A 17,115-nucleotide genomic window follows, 5' to 3' on the forward strand; every position below is an offset into this window, starting at 1 on the left:
CTTAAATGCAAAATTATTCTTTTCGTTCGTTCGTTACGTAAAGAAAATTAAAGGGGACACTTTCGTCGTTTCCACAGTTTTCAAATCCGTTAACTTAGTTACGGATATTCTTTGCGCATTTGGATCACGTCACCGGGATGCATGCTAAAAAGCGAAAGTTAAAAATCGCAGTTCTGTGTTGTCTGTAATAGACCGTGTGTACTCGACACAAGTCGAGGTCAGAGAAAGAAGAAATGGCGGGAAATGGGAATGCCCTGTCAGTTTTGACACGGCGCCCGTAGCGAGATGACGTATGTGTCGTTGAGCACCCCACAATATTTGTGTTATAAAATCCCTTCTTAAATTCAACGATGGATATAAAAGATATTATAAAGTGGTTCATACCCTGTTTTCACGTTTTGCTACTAGCAGGTTCTAGAAAGATGAATTTGTGGTTGACTTTCCTTGGTTTGTTTTTACTTTTATGTCCCAGTTACGCGGCAAAATTAAATAGTGCAAGTGACGTAGGTTTAATTAATAGCTATTTGAATGCCAAAGTATTTAATATTAGTGAGAATAATTATAATTTAACGAGAACTAATTATGGGACGAATGAGGATAGATCCAGCATGCAGGATACCTCAGTTGGTAAGTAAATATTAAATAGTAAATGTTGCGATTTGCGAGCTCTATGGATTTTAAATAATAATGACATATAGTTGATATTAAACTATTTCTATAATTAATAATAGTAATAATGTTTCTATTATTATTATCTTAAATTAAAAAGGCTTTAAAATAAAATGACGACAATCTACAGATAGGTATTTCATTCGTAAGGTGACTCATGAAAACGAAAGTTGCAAAAATCTGTTATATTAATATTCTACGAAATTAGAAATCTTAAAATAGGGAAAAAGAGAAAAGAGGAAGGTATTAAATTTCTGATATTCATAATTTAAAGATTTTAATTTATCGCGTTTCATATTATATTGTATCGACTATCGACTAGATCGATTCTAAGTGTAAGATATTATCGAAAAGTGAAATAACTATCTTAACAGTTAACTGTCTTTCATGCTAAGTCTTTGCTAAGTAGTTGAACAAATAAAATAGGTATATTTGAGTTAAAATACATATTACCTATGTAACAATATTTTCGTCTGCAGAGAGAATCGTTTACGAATTTTATTTAATTTTCGCTTTTCATACAGATAAAAAATAGAATCAATTGATTTACCTAAATTATATTTAATAGAATCAATTAATTCACATTATATTTTTATATTTTACATTATATTTATATTGTATTCCGAGGGTTTTGATTAATTCACCACCGCGGTGGCCAAGTGCGGACTGCGGGTTGGTAGATGTCACACTCACATGTCGATCTTTTTGTTCTGAAATTTTAGTTTCCTTATGATGCTCTTCCTTCACGATAAATTGATAATAAAAAAGACTTTTTTGAAAGTCTTGTAAGGTCGATCTTTCGATTAAAATCGAATCAGTGTTACTCTCAACTTTAGAAGCTAGCACTACACTATAAGACGGGTTAAAATTAATTTAGAAAGAAAGAAAAAATAATTTTATGAATTTGTAAGAAAAATTATTTTATGATTTAAATTTCGCGTTGTATTTCCTTTAAAAACCGCAAGACCTACTTGAATTTTTCTTCGGTATCGAACATTAAATTAGTGGTATTTTCGCTCTGATAAATTCAAATTGTTATTAGAAAAGTCCAATTACAGGAACTTAATTTTTTTAAGAAATGAGAATGCGTTTATTTTCTTGTCTGTGTACGAAAGCATTAAGTAATTTATTATAAATCACTATATAGTATAAAACAAAGTCGCTTTCCCTATGTCCCTATGTATGCTTAAATCTTTAAAACTACGCAATGGATTTTGATGCGGTTTTGTTAAATAGATAGAGTGATACTCTAGGAAGGTTTTAGTATATAATTTATTAGGTTTTAGACAAAGCGGGCGAAGCCGCGGGCGGAAAGCTAGTCAAATATATTTTATTATTACGACCAATTGCAATTATTGATTAGACCAATACAGCAATTACGAAAAATATTCCTTTTGAGTCCAGACGAAGTTGCGTGTGAAAATAAATATACATCACACATACACATCATAAATTAATTAGTTTTTATCTATACATATAATAAATCTGTAGAAGGGTCAATTCTGTACATTGAAAATATTGAAAAAATAAATAGCAGGGGGTGTTACTGGATCGATACCAAACCCAAATATGTAATTATAAAAATTTTTGTCTGTCTGTCTGTCTGTCTGTCTGTCTGTCTGTATGTGCAGGCATCACGTGAAAACTAACGGTTCGATTTCGATGAAACTTGGTATAATTATACCTTATTATCCTGGGCGTAAAATAGGATACTTTTTATCCTGGAAAAATACGCAGAAAAAAATTTAATCTTAATTTTTTAGTTTTATCCATAGACGTTGTTCTGTAGAACCGCGAACACACGTTGCGTATTATTATAGGCCTAGCCGTATTTGGGTCCAATAGATATTTATAAGATGTCATTGTCAGAGTTACTCAAAATGGAGAAATAAACCATCCACGCGAAGACCGACATCCGCGCGGACGGAGTCGCGGGCGGAAGCTAGTTATAAAATAAATAAATATAAAGTTAATTGATGTTATATACCTATATACTTACCTAGGTAGTAACTCGAAAAATAGTTGAACAAAAGCAGATCGTATTCTAGCCTCTAGGAGTTGGGACAGCTAATGTTATGTAACAAATCATAATAAATATGGATATAGGTACATCTATACTAATCTATACTAATATTATAAAGCTGAGGAGTTTGTTTGTTTGAACGCGCTAATCTCAGGAACTACTGGTCCGATTTGAAAAATTCTCTCGGTGTTAGAAAGCCCAATTATCGAGGAAGGCTATAAGCTATATATCATCACGCTAAGACCAACAGGAGCTGAGCAATTCGGATGAAACCGCCGGGAACAGCTAGTTAAAAATAGAAAAATAATAAAAACTGTTCTGAAAATCGTTTCGGAAAAGCTTCGGCAGCAACACCGTGACACTACACAGCTGTACATGACGTAAACAATGAACAATTTTATAAGACTTTATAAAAAAGTAATAACTTTGACAATTGAGTTTTTCCCTCAATAAGAAAATATCAATATGTAATTAGGGTCTCTCGATGCCCTAGATTTCTATTAATCTGCTTGAGAGAAATTCGATCGTGTGCACCATTATAGAAAATTATATGTAAAAAGTCCAATCGGAATTTGTTTCGCAATTTTGTAGTGAATTATTCAAATACATACGCACAGAATAGTTAATAGTTGACATGCGTTTATGTAAGTACTTAGTAACTATGACAATTACCAACCCCCACTTGGCCAGCGTGCTAGGTTTATGAACTAATAATTCCAAAATGAAACAAGATCCACTGAAAATAAACAACTACTTACTTAGCTATACTTATAATTTATATTTATAAAGCTGAAGAGTTTGTTTGAACGCGCTAATGTCAGGAACTACTGGTCCGATTTGAAAAATTCTTTCAGTGTTAGATAGCCCATTTATCGAGGGAGGCTATAGGCTATATATCGTCACGCTAAGACCAACAGGAGCGGTCAGCGGAGCAATGCGGGTGAAACCGCGTAGCATAGCTAGTTGAAGATAATAATATAAACCAAACCATTAACTTGATTTGAATCAATTAAAATGAGAAAACAAAAATTAATTAATATTCTAATTAGTACAGCCTTGTTAGATTACTGTCATGGAAATTTTTTATCATTCTATACAACGACTCAAGAAAAAATAAAAGGAAAAACGTGGAAAAGCAGAAGTGCAGAACACGTGTATTTATAATTTATTTCAATACTTAAAATGATTAAAGAAACATTAAATATGTACTATTTTTGTGTATTTATTATTTACACATAACGTCTGTGAACTAAGCTAAAAAAATAATCTAGGGTAAACGCAGCTATCAACGACCCATCGAAAATCTGAAGGTATTACCGACCTATAAAAGTAATTCGAAATTTAAACGTTTCCAGAACTATTCTAGCTATAGGTAGGCAAAGTTATACACGAATGTATTAATTGAGCATCGTATACTTTAACGTTAGAGTGAGTAACTGAGCAAAAAAGAGTTAAAATGCGTAAGTTGCTGCGGGGTAGCGTGGAAGCAGGACGTATCGTACTGTTCCGTTGTTCCTTCGGGTAAGTACTGTGAGTATCTTTTTAAGACATTTACAAATAAATGACATTTATACTTTAATTTATATTACTAAATGTCAATGCATTTAAGTGTCAACTTTTCATTTCTTACAACATTTTATTAATAAAAAGTAATTTGAAACGATAAAACTTAAAATTAAAATGGGACGGTGTTAGCTTCACCAGTTTAAGTCGTGGCAGGTATCAACGACCCGTAAGTCGGCAATGGCAGCAACGTAACTTTTTGTTTTATTTTCTTTTATGTTATTATATCACACTAACACAAGTGGTTTTATGGACCAGTTTAAATCTAAGCTATGAGTCTTCATAAAAATCTATTAGCGACTAAACTTTTTTGTCTAGTGTTGTGTCTTTTAGCGTTGTCAATTTATACAAAGTTATGATATTTTCGAGGATCCCTATCGAATAGTTACAGTAGTAAATCATTGTTTTTTTTTTGTTTAAACAATATGCATTTGTTCATATTTTGTATGACATTAATCAATTATAATCTATTTTATAGTCTGATGGTCAAATGAATTAAAATAACCATTTTTTTATGGGTCGGTAATACAATTTAGGTTTATACTTACATACTTTAATACCGACCCATGTGGGTCGGCAATAGCAACTATAGGAAGCTATTACCGATCGAATATAGATTGTTTAGTTTCTCATCTACAAATTCAAATTCAAATTGCTTTATTTGCAGAATGTAGAATAAAGATGTTTGTATATACAGATAATATTGATCCTTAAACATTCCGCTCCTAATTGAGCGTGCAAATATATTTTTATTACTTTTATGACATAATAGGTGCCTATTAAAAATTATATTTTTTTTAGGTTAAATTAACATAAAACATATAATTAGATATATTTTTTCCAGAAATATGGAGCCACGAAAGCGGCGAAAAGTATTCAGTGAAACACAACTCGCCGAAGCAATCAATCAAATAGCATAACGAAATATCCTAGAGTTTGAAATCCTTAATTTAATATATGTACATATATTAATAGTATTATGTTGATTAATTAAAAAATTATTAAGATTAAATTTTAAATTTTAAATTTTATTAAGATCGGTAATCATCATCATCACTAGCTTCTATACATTCCATTGCTGGAAAAAGGCTTCCTCACACATACGATCGGGAATAGCTGCATAAAAATCGTTAATAGCTTCACAGCCGTTTTTATGGGTCGGTAATAGCAACAATCGACTAAGTCACATTGTAAATTATTTTTTACAAGATAATCCTTTATTAGAATGTATTTGCTTCAATTAATACATTTTTTATACATAACACTAGCATATAAAATGAAATTATAAATCTTTAGAAGAACCAGTATACTTAAAAAATATGGTTGATTTTGAAATTGCCTTAGAGGGGTCGTTAATACCTGCGTTTACCTTATACCTAGTTTAAAGTTCACAGAATTCGTAGTTTGTATTTGCATCCTACTAATATTATAAATGCGAAAGTTTGTGAGGATGTGTGTGTGTGTGTGTGTTTGTTTAACAAACACACAAGAGTAGGTTGCTCTTTCACGCAAATACTACTGAACCTATTAACTACAATGAAATTTAGCACACATATAGAGGATAACTTGGATTAACAAATAGGATAGGTTTCATCCCGGAAATCCCACGGGAACGGGAACTATGCGGGTTTTCTCTCAAAACGTGGGCGAAGCCGCGGGCGGAAAGCTAGTAAGGTATGATTTTGATACAAAAATAATTAAAAAAATAAATTATATTATATTTTTTTTTCTGGGAGCTACTATTATAAAGTTTGAAAATCAGTGGGTCAATGGTTACAAAAATCTATTACAACTACTATTAACAACTAGCGGTCCGCCCCGGCTTCGTCCGTGGTACATATTTACGTTTTCTCTACATAAGAACCATCCTCGTACTTCAAGGAATATAATAAAAAAGAATTATCGAAATAGGTCTACCCGTTCACACGTGATGCCGTGACAACGCGAAACGGGTTTCATTTTTATAGGTATATCTAGATATGCAGTAGAGAGCTTTACCAGTTTACAATTACCTTACAGGTCGTACCTTCGGGCGTCCCTTCAAGAAAATGATCCAGGCGTTCATACCACTAGCTTTCCAAATGGGAGCCGCGTCTACGTGGGCGGTAGTGGCCGCTCTGGTGGGAGTTAAAACTTTGGCGGTAACGCTGTTCATATTGAAGCTGCTGTTGATCGCTGGCGCTGCTAAGGTATGTTTACAGGAGTTTATAATTTAGAATCTGTATTTCATGTAGATAATAATCATAGTCTTTACTTTATCGTGTCCTGTTTGACCCTAAGACTCCTTCATACCTTAAAAATAAATTTGACTTCCTGCACTGTGAAAGCTATTCCCTTCGTTCAGTGGATAGGCTTGTCCTGTGCACACCTTTCCATCGCACGCGCTTTTATGGTGATTCTTTTACGATTCCTTTTATGATTCCTTACCCATTCCCATAAGGCAAGCTCAAACTCTGTCTAAATTTAAGAGCCTCATACGTGACCACTTTTTAAATCTTGCGTTTGAATCGATATAGTTTTTTTGTATAATTGTAGTATATTTTATAGTATATTATGTTTATATTTTTATGATGTATTAATATATTATTATATTTATTTTATTTATAGCATTATAATTATTATTATGTATATATTGTATATATCTTTTGGTATGGTATATTACAGGGATGGGGAAACTACGGCCCGCGGGCCATCTCCGGCCCGCGAAGGCTTGAAATCCGGCCCGCGACCATCAAACAAAAATCAAGAGAATATTTCGTATTGTTAGTAATTTCATTCTCATTGGCAATGGCCAGCTTGCATAGAACAATCAATTGTTTGGTCAAATGGGTCGTGGCATGTGCTGTGCAATTGTGCATGTGCGGTCCGAACGTCGGACACCCCTCCCGCGCGCCCAGCCTCGGATTCCCGTATCCACGCCGCCCGCGCCGCACCGCCGGCCGCCGCAGTCCCAGAGTACATTTTTTATCCGCAGTCGGAGTTTTGTCTTAGTTCAGATCGCATGATTGTACGCCGTATATTCTTAATTACGAAACTACAACAGTCGCTTAACAGACGGTGAGTGGTGACATTTTTAAATCCACAAGGTAAGATGTTATCATGTTGTTTGTATGTAAATTCTGAAAACAGTTTGTTAATATAATAATATACAAGTAGCATAAATTTCATCACATTTTGTGTCTTAAAATGATTTAATTGTAAAATATGTTTGAGCGATGTAGTGATGTTGGTTTTCTTGTTTTGTTACAGCAGCAAAATGACGACCAAAAAACGGAAAGTTGATTCTGAGTGTCGAGTTTTTAAAGAAGAATGGTCATGGAAATATTTTTTCACAGAATTTAAAGACAAACCAGTTTGTCTCATTTGTAATGAAACAGTTGCAGTTTTTAAAGATTTTAATTTGTCTCGACACTTCTCAAAAAAACATGCAAATGCGAAATATTCGTCTATGACAGAGGCAGAGAGAAAGTCCTTTGTTGAAAGGCAAAAAGATAAGTTACGTGGACAGCAGAACATGTTCACGAAGCAATCTGATACTCAGAAAGCTGCAACACTGGCAAGTTATGTTGTAGCTTACAAAATCGCAAAAAGCAATAAAACTTTGTCGGATGGTGAGTTTGTAAAAGATTGCATGGTGGCTGTAAGCAACATTATTTGTCCAGAAAAAAGTAAAGAGTTTCAATCTTTAGCTTTATCACGGAGAACGATAACTGATCGAATTGACGCCATCGCTGCACAATTATCGTCACAGCTGGAACAGAACTGTAACGAATTTGAATACTTCTCTCTAACCATGGACGAGAGCACAGACGTGAGCGATACTGCCCAATTGCTGATTTTTATTCGAGGAATTGATTCAGAATTCAACATAACCGAAGAATTAGCATGCTTACAATCCTTGAAAGGAAAAACCACTGGAAAAAATATTTACGACTCTTGTTTTGAGGGTCTTTCAAAGTTTCACTTGCCTATGGACAAATTATGTAACATAACCACGGATGGAGCACCAAATATGGTGGGTAGCAATTTGGGGTTTATGGGTATATTTTGCAAAGAATACCCTAATAATAACGTATTATTTCTGCACTGTTTCATACACCAAGATGTGTTGTGTAAAGCAGCTATTGACATACAACCCGTTTTGAGTGTGGTTGTTAAACTTATCAACACAATACGTTCACGGGGTTTGATGCATCGACAATTCCAAGCATTTCTAAAATCCACCGAAAGCGAGTTTTCTGATCTCCTCTACCATACTAAAGTGAGATGGTTAAGCTGTGGCAATGCATTTGGGAGAGTGTGGAACTTAAGAAAGGAGATTCAAGACTTTCTGACGGTGCAAGGCAAATGGGACGACTTTAAGATCATGTCTGACGAAAATTGGCTTGCTGATTTCGCATTTTTCACAGATTTGCTGTCGCACTTAAACAAATTGAATACAAAGCTTCAGGGCAAGAATCAATTCTTAGATGAGCTTTGGGGACATTTAAAAGCCTTCAAATTGCAGCTTAAATTGTTTTGCTGTTGTATAGAGAAAAATGAACTTACCCATTTTCCCAATCTGAGCAGTATATCACCTGTCTCAAACAACAAATTAAAAAGGTTCGCTCAACAGCTAATGAAACTGCACGAAGAATTTGAGAAGAGATTTCAAGATTTTATGACAATTGAGCCTTCACTAAATATTTTTTCGATGCCTTTTAATGTCAACATCGATGAAACACCCGCCAACCTCCAACTTGAACTAATTGAGATGCAATGCAATACCCATTTGAAGCAACTGTTTCTTAACACCAGCAAATTGGAATTTTAGAAGTCCATACCTAGGACACAATACCCAAATATAGTTGCCCACGCCCAAAAAATAATGGCTATGTTTGGTACAAGCTATTTGTGCGAACAAACTCTTTCAATAATGAAATTAAGAAAAAATTGTCATCGTAATAGGCTTTCGGATGACCACCTTTATTCACTACTAAAATGTTCAGCATCACAAATGGAGCCGGTTTATGATGAAATCATGCAAAAACAAAAACAGTTCCACATGTCACATGTCCCCACAAAGACCAGCGCTCCTCAACCTTCTACTTCGCAGCTAACTTAAAAGTTTAATTTAATTACAATTTCCAATTTCTTTTTTATTCCAATAATTATTTTGTTATATTGCACAATAAATTAGTGTTTCAAAAATACATATCAATATTTTTATTTCGGTGATTAACATAGCCAAAAATGAAACAACTTGGCCCGCCATATATTTCGTTAGTATTATATTGGCACGCCAAGGAAAAAGTTTCCCCATCCCTGGTATATTATATCTTATTTTAGTGTGTATATTATGTATTTTTAATATCATCTATTTATGTTTATTTTTTTACCTACCTCCGCTGTAGTAATATTGTTTTTCACACAATCTGTTGGTTGCCTGGAAGAGATTACTTATTAGTAATAAGGCCGCCCTCTGTGTTGTTTGTACTAGTTTAAGTTCTATTGTACCTACTTTTGTTATGTTGGCAGCACAATAAAGTGTTTAAAATAAAAATAAAATAGTCTTACTAACTAATGACGGTCACTTGCAGTAGTAGAAATAGGTACGCAAACTCACAAATCTAAACAGTGAAGTCATGTGTAGTGGGGTAAAGGGGCAGATGCATTATGCATACATCTGTTTCACTCATGTTTCACTGATCGATTTTCTTTAGGGACAAGTGGGTGATCAGCCTGTGACCTGCCAGACCGATACATATTTTTCTTTGTTTTCACCGGGAATCGAAGACAAGTTTTCACCCTGCAAGATTTTCTTTAGGGACAAGTAGGTGAACAGCCTTATGTGTCCTGCCAGACCGATACATTTTTTTTTCTTCGTTTTCACTGGGAATCGAACCCTGCAAGACTCGGTTCTACGTTCACGCGTCAACACACCACATAACAAGCGTAGGACATTAGCAAATATTTATCCCCTGCATTAGCGCAAACATTCGTGCAATGTACGAATGTTTGCACTCAATTGACCCAGATAAGGATTCAGTCATTTTTTTCATTAGTATTATAATTTATAACTATACTTTTTGAGCGAGCTTTTAATGTAGGTAATTTGTCATTCAAATATAAGCATATTATGGAAGACGAAAATCCATGGAATGTTTTCACTCAAAAACACATTCTTTGACATATTTGAGATTTGAGTGTATGAAATTAAAATATACAAGTAATAACTGCGTTAAAAACAACCGACTTCAAACTTGCACTTGCAAAATTCACAAATACCTACAGACAAAAATGCTCATAAAATAAAAACTACTGGGCCTATCCGAATAAAATTTTTATGGGACCAATTCGACACCATCCCGCATCGAACAAAAAAGAATCACGTAAATCGGTTCAGAAACCTCGGAGTAATCGGTGTACATACATAAAAAAAAAAAAAACATACCGGCCGAATTGATAACCTCCTCCTTTTTTTTGAAGTCGGTTAAAAATGTAAAATGGACACGTTTTAAACTACCTATACTTCCAAAAAATAATAATAACATTCTATGAGTCAGTGAAAGCTGCTTTCACGCGTAACAAAGTATATATTATATTTATATATATATATATATATATATATATATATATATATATATAGATATCTCCATGGGCACTATGTTGATCAAACGTGCCATATAGTTAGTAATTATTTGATCCGTTTTCACTTGTTGATCCGGTTGGTATTTGTGGATCCATTGCCACACCACCGTCCGTATGTGGATCCGAACGGAGCCACAAGTGTCACCATCAGTAATAATAATAATTACGTGTTTTTTATACAAATCCACCTTTTTTGCATTTTAGCTCTTGTTGATCCGATTCAAATGAGCCAATCAGAGCCCACCGAGCTCAGCCATTGGTCGCTTGCGGCCTTAGCCATTTGAAGGTTGAAAGACATTTATTCCCGTTATAGAAACGTATGTTGCCGTTCGCCTTCCATAATTTGTTCGGATCTTCGGGAGGGCAAGATAGCTAGCTCGTCTATTAGGATAGCGGCGATTTGATGTTGAGATTATAATATTTGTATTTATGTTTTTATGTAGCGCTTTGCGGATGAACATACACGTATTATAAAAGTATAATTGTTTTAAATTCATTATTTTAGTGTCGTCGTAGATTTTATTTGTAGAAGTTAAAAAAGGATAGTTAAAGATAGTTTTAATGATTTTTTTTTGTAAAATTTGGAGTGGCGCTAATTTATTTTTGTAAGCACTCCTCCAGACTTCTATTAAATACATTAGGTGCGGCTTTACTAACGTGTTGTAGATGGTGTTGCGTAATTTATGAGGTATGCAAGAAGTAATATTACGCAGAGATCTAAGAAGTGCTGATAATTTATTTTTCAGAGAGCTGCCGATTCGCAAATCTAGGTTATTTCTCGTGGGTTTTATGTTCTAATACAACACCGTTAATTTTAAGTGGAGCGTGTGGTGGAATAATTTTTTTATGAGCTTTGAATTTTAATTCATTTTGTGCTTGCGCTATCATGTCATGTATAGAAGGACCAAAATAAAACAGACAGGTGTCATCCGCATGAAGTGTTAGGTGACCATTTAGCTTTAAATCTTGAAAATTATTAATATAAATTAAAAAAAGCAATGGGCCTAGAATCGAAACTTGGGGTACGCCACATGTAATTGGTAAGGGAATGCTATCGTGGTTATCTATTTTAACTATTTGTGATCGATTTTTTAAATATGATTTCAGCATATCTAGTGCTTTACCATTAATGTTAATTGATGTTAATTTCTTTATTAAAAGTTCGTGAGAAACGGTATCGAAGGCCTTTTGTAGGTCAATAAACACTCCCAAAACTATATTGTTTGCGTCAATGTTCTGTTTTATTTTAATAGTTAGGTCCATAGTCGCTCACAGAGCTCACTTTTTGGCTTAAATTCGTATTGACGCACTGAATTAAAATTAAATGAGTCTAAATATTTTTGTAATCTCGTGTGTAAAATCTTCTCCAATATTTTGACAATACTGGCAAAACCGAATACTCACTCTTATAGATAGGAGTTACCTTCGTTATTTTTATCGAGTCCGGAAAACGTCTATGACTTATGGCTTGGTTAAAACAGTCGCTTAAAGTATGATTTAATTTTTCTTTGATGCATTTAATTGCTTTTGTAGTAATACCATCAAGACCTGTACTACAGTTTGAATTAAGGTTATTTATAATTATATATTTTTACTGGCTTCGGTAGGTCTGAACTTAGTAGTGAGGTAATTTTTAAAATTTCGTAGTTGTCTTTAGATTTCCTCTCCTCTGAATTATAAGATGTCTTTCTGGGAAACCAGTAAAAATTACATTTTTTTCGCGGCTCTTTCTGTCCCGTAGTTCCTTGATTAAGTTTTAATTTATATGAAGTTGATTTTTAGACGTAAAACCCGATGGGTTGGCTGACTGATTTATTGATTGAAGATTTAATTCCAGTGATTTTATTTTACTCTCACCCTGGTTTATCTGGGATTCTAATTGAGAAATAGCACTCTTCAATATGTTTTGTTCAGTAATTATCATACATGCTGATGACTTAATTTCATTGATTTGATTCGTATTTTGACGAATTAAATTCAAAGATTGTTCGTTGGACGATTTAATTTCGGTAATTTGTGGTTTTACCTCAGAAATGTTTTCATGAATTTTGTTTACTATTTGTTCATTTGAGCATACATATTTTTCAAGTAATGTACTAATAAGACTCAACTCCGACCGAATATCCTTCATATCATCACTAAATCTGCAATCTTGTTCTAGCGGTTGTTTCCGTTTTCTGTAAGTAATTTGAGTATCAGTTGGCGTAGAACTCGTAGAAAACGAACTTAGCTTCGATAGATCGGGATGCGATCCACCGGCAGTACCCACTGCATGTTGGCGATCTGCGTACACTCATATTTACTCTGCAATGGATAATTTGTGCAGGAATATGAGTCGTCATTTGTTTGACCTAAATCTAACATTTTAATTATTTTATCAGATTGATGCCAGAACCAGGGCAAAGGCGAACGCTACACGTCAACAAATATTATGATAATTATCTTGATATTTACTGATGTATCTTGGGAGAGATCACAGCACACCCTACACCATCAATACTGACGGCAAGATAAATATAGCGATCTAGGTCCTGGGATCAGATCACAAGGATTTCCAGAAATCCAGCGATATATTTTGATCGGTCAATACACTACCCTACACGTCAATAAATATCGTAATCCGATAGTAAATATTGACGGATCACGTGAAGCGTTCGCGAAAGAGTTGCCCTGATTCAAGTGGTAGGTTGTTATTTGTAGGTTGCATACTACTTGAGAATTATCACCGTCACTGTATGACGAAAGGTTCGTCCAAATATCAATCTTTTTAGGGTTCCGTATTTTTAGTTTCACAACGTTTTCTATAAGTTTCAATTGAATTACGGTCGACTTCTTCAACTTCCATAAAACTCAGGAGATTTTTGCTAGCCCTAATTTCATATCCCCATGTCAATGTCATGCAAGTGCATATAAATGGAACAGATCAACATACGACTTATGATTTGGTATATAAAACGGAGTCAAGAAGTGTTTGAGCATTTCAAAATTTGAACCGTTACGGAGTCGAGTTCGTCTAGTCTAGGCGGATTTAGAAATGTATGGAACATTAACTAACTATAATATGTTTGTGTACGGAGCCAACAAGTACTGTAGTGTTTACGAAAAATTAATCTACGTTACTTAATATACAGTTTCGTTATGTCGGATCAAATAAAGCTTTAATTTTGATAATATATATGGATCTGATCAACATACGACTTTGGATTTGGTATATAAAACGGAGCCAACAAGTGTTTATGGGTTTCTGAATTTCGGCCGTTACGGAGTCGATTCAGTTCAAGATCTTAGCAATAAAAATGTTGAGTATATCAATTTCTCCACGAATACGTTTGGCAACATCGCTCAAATATTTGCGCCGTTGCCACTCCGGGCAAGATCTATGCAACCGGAGTCGAGTAATATTGGGGTAAAGGTGGAGTCGGCAATGCACGGCAGTCGGGCTGGATCAACTTAGTGCCCAGGTTGGTATTTATATATATATATTATATATATAATATGTATATTATTGTATATATATCATTTTTATTATTTATATTGTATGTAATGCTTAACTTATTTATAGAATTGGCGCCAAGTCGCGTTCTAGCATACATTCCTTACCAATCAGGGTTGCCTGGAAGAGATTGCTTTTGAGCAATAAGGCCGCCTTTTAGTACGTATTTGCCGTGTGTTTTCATTGTATTTAATTATAGTTTATCTTATTTATGTTGGTATATTATGTACAATAAAGAATAAAATAAATAAATAAATATATTATGTGAAATGGACAAAGATTTAAATTTACAAGGTCATGCTCGTTTTTGGCTATTTACTAGTTTATAATAATATTGACGGAGGCGGTCGTGAATTGTAAATGTATGTACATAAGCCAAAGATATAACCTTTGTGTCAATGACGAACTTATATAGACGTAAGAATTAAGTTTATGTAATCTTAAAAAAAATAGTTTAAATGGAATTAAACATAAATATTCTATACCCAGTATTTTTTGTATTTGGTTTAATGCGAGTAATATTGTTGTTAAATTTCGCATAAATAATATAATTAACGAAAAAATCACATTGAAAATCCGTTCGAACGTCCGTCTATCTATATAATCCCTACTAATCCCTACTATCCCTACTTCCCTACTAATAATACTATAAATGCGAAAGTAACTCTGTATCATGTCTGTCTGTCTGTCTGTTACGCTTTCCCGCTTAAACCTCTCAACCGATTTTGATGAAATTTGGCACAGACAATCTTTAGATCCTGAGAAAGAACATAGGCTACCATTTATTGCGACATATGTACGGGTGAAGCCGGGGCGGACCGCTAGTTTCTAAATAAATTCCATTGAGTTACTATGCTTCTTCGATAAGGCCGCCTATTTGTACCGCTTCATTGTTTGTGTGTTATTTTTGTTTGATTTTGTTTTGTTTGTGTGTGCAATAAAGTGTTTTTATTTATTATTTATTTATGTACTTCGTAATAGTACCTCAACGATAAATTTTCTTAAAAACATTTTCTTAAATTTCAGATTGGCGCGCTTTTCGCGTCCAAATCCCACCACCACTCTGGCTGGGAGTCACCACATCAGAAGGAAATACATTTGCACATACATAACGGACAACATGGTGAAGAACAAATACCTATATGTAAGTACTAGCTGTGCTCCGCGGTTTTACCCGCATTGCTCCGCTCCTGTTGGTCTTAGCGTGATGATATTATATAGCCTTCCTCGATAAATGGACTAACACCGATAGAATTTTTCAAATCGGACCAGTAGTTCCCGAGATTAGCGCGTTCAAACAAACAAACTCTTCAGCTTTATATTATTAGTAGGATAAGATGAAATATTTCTGTGATCTGTGATTTAACCGCATCAAAATTGGTAAATTTTCTAATAACGACATCTAGTGTCAAGTAGAACACACTATTACTTCATTACACATTGTTTATATTAGTACAATAAAATTCCGCTAGATGGCGTTAAAACAAATAAACATATTGTCATCATAATTGTATATATATTTTTATTTTATTGTAATAATGTAGATATGATTTGATACAATTAATTAATAAATAATCAAATCAATATATTTTATATGGTTTTATATATAAGTTTATTATATGTATTTAATATGTAGTACTAGATAATATTCATATTCGAGTTTTGTAGTTACAGCTATTGGACAATAGATGTCGCTTTTATGAAAGAAAAATTATTATCTTTCAAAAAAAAAAATATTGGTTCGATGTAAACAGGAAAATTATACATTGTTTCGCTTTTGAATACCTTTTTTCATATTTTAAGTACCATATTTATAGTTTTTATTTACAGAAGAAAAATAACTTGAAAATGGGGAACCTACTAGGAACCGTTCATAATAGGTATTTAGCTCAGAAATCATCAAGTGATTATCAAAAATTATTTGGAAAACGTTATATAATTGCGACTATATTCTGACATGTAATGTACTTCATGTACCTAGGTAATTTATGTTATTAAATAAAAAAAATACTGTACATAGATCGTTCAAATATTATGACGAGAAATTATAATTTTGCCAATAGGTATAAAGTGTGTATTTTATGCATTTTGTTAAATATCTTGTGTATAATGTATCTGTTACAACTTACAAGGATAAACAACACTACCGATTTTGATGAAATTTAGATAGAAATTATTTGTTTTATACGCTATGTTTTTGTTCGAAACTTCTACCCTTATGTCTATAACTACATACATAAAAAACGGGATGAAAATATTTTGTAGTATTAATAAAACAACCATTTGGATTGAAGTCTTTTATTAGATCGAAACATACATACACAGTTAATAACACTTACACTTATTTTACATAAAAATGTTTATATAACACTATATTACATATTTCATAATATATTTTATACACATAAAATTTATACTAGAGCATAGTTAGGATTGAATAAAACGCATTTTAAATTATTTGTAACCAACTAAAAAAAGGAGGTGGTCTCAATCCGGCCGATATATATATATTTTTGTAAATTTATAATTTAGCAATATTTACTTACCTAATTAAACCTCATTTCAATTAAACCTACTAATATTTTTTTATTTTTCAGCCCCCTGGAGCAGAGAAGGCCAGGGTACTGACGCGAAGAATGTAAACGTTGTTTATGAGCAATATGGCGGACCTCAAACTATCAGTACCCCGTATGGACATTATATGAAAATAGAACCAGTTAATCGTGTACAATAATAT

At 33.4% G+C, this 17,115-nt stretch overlaps 1 protein-coding gene across 1 annotated transcript; it reads left to right on the forward strand.

The window, feature by feature from the left end:
• Positions 1 to 226: 226 nt before the first annotated feature.
• Positions 227 to 17,115, forward strand: LOC123703922. Its single transcript, XM_045652110.1, has 4 exons — positions 227 to 627; positions 6,275 to 6,444; positions 15,405 to 15,522; positions 16,976 to 17,115. The coding sequence occupies exons 1-4, from the start codon at positions 351 to 353 to the stop codon at positions 17,110 to 17,112; spliced, it is 702 nt and encodes a 233-aa protein (XP_045508066.1). The 5' UTR covers positions 227 to 350; the 3' UTR covers positions 17,113 to 17,115.

The sequence above is a fragment of the Colias croceus genome, chromosome 28 (assembly GCF_905220415.1).
Source record: "Colias croceus chromosome 28, ilColCroc2.1".
Taxonomy (NCBI): Eukaryota; Metazoa; Arthropoda; class Insecta; order Lepidoptera; family Pieridae; genus Colias; species Colias croceus.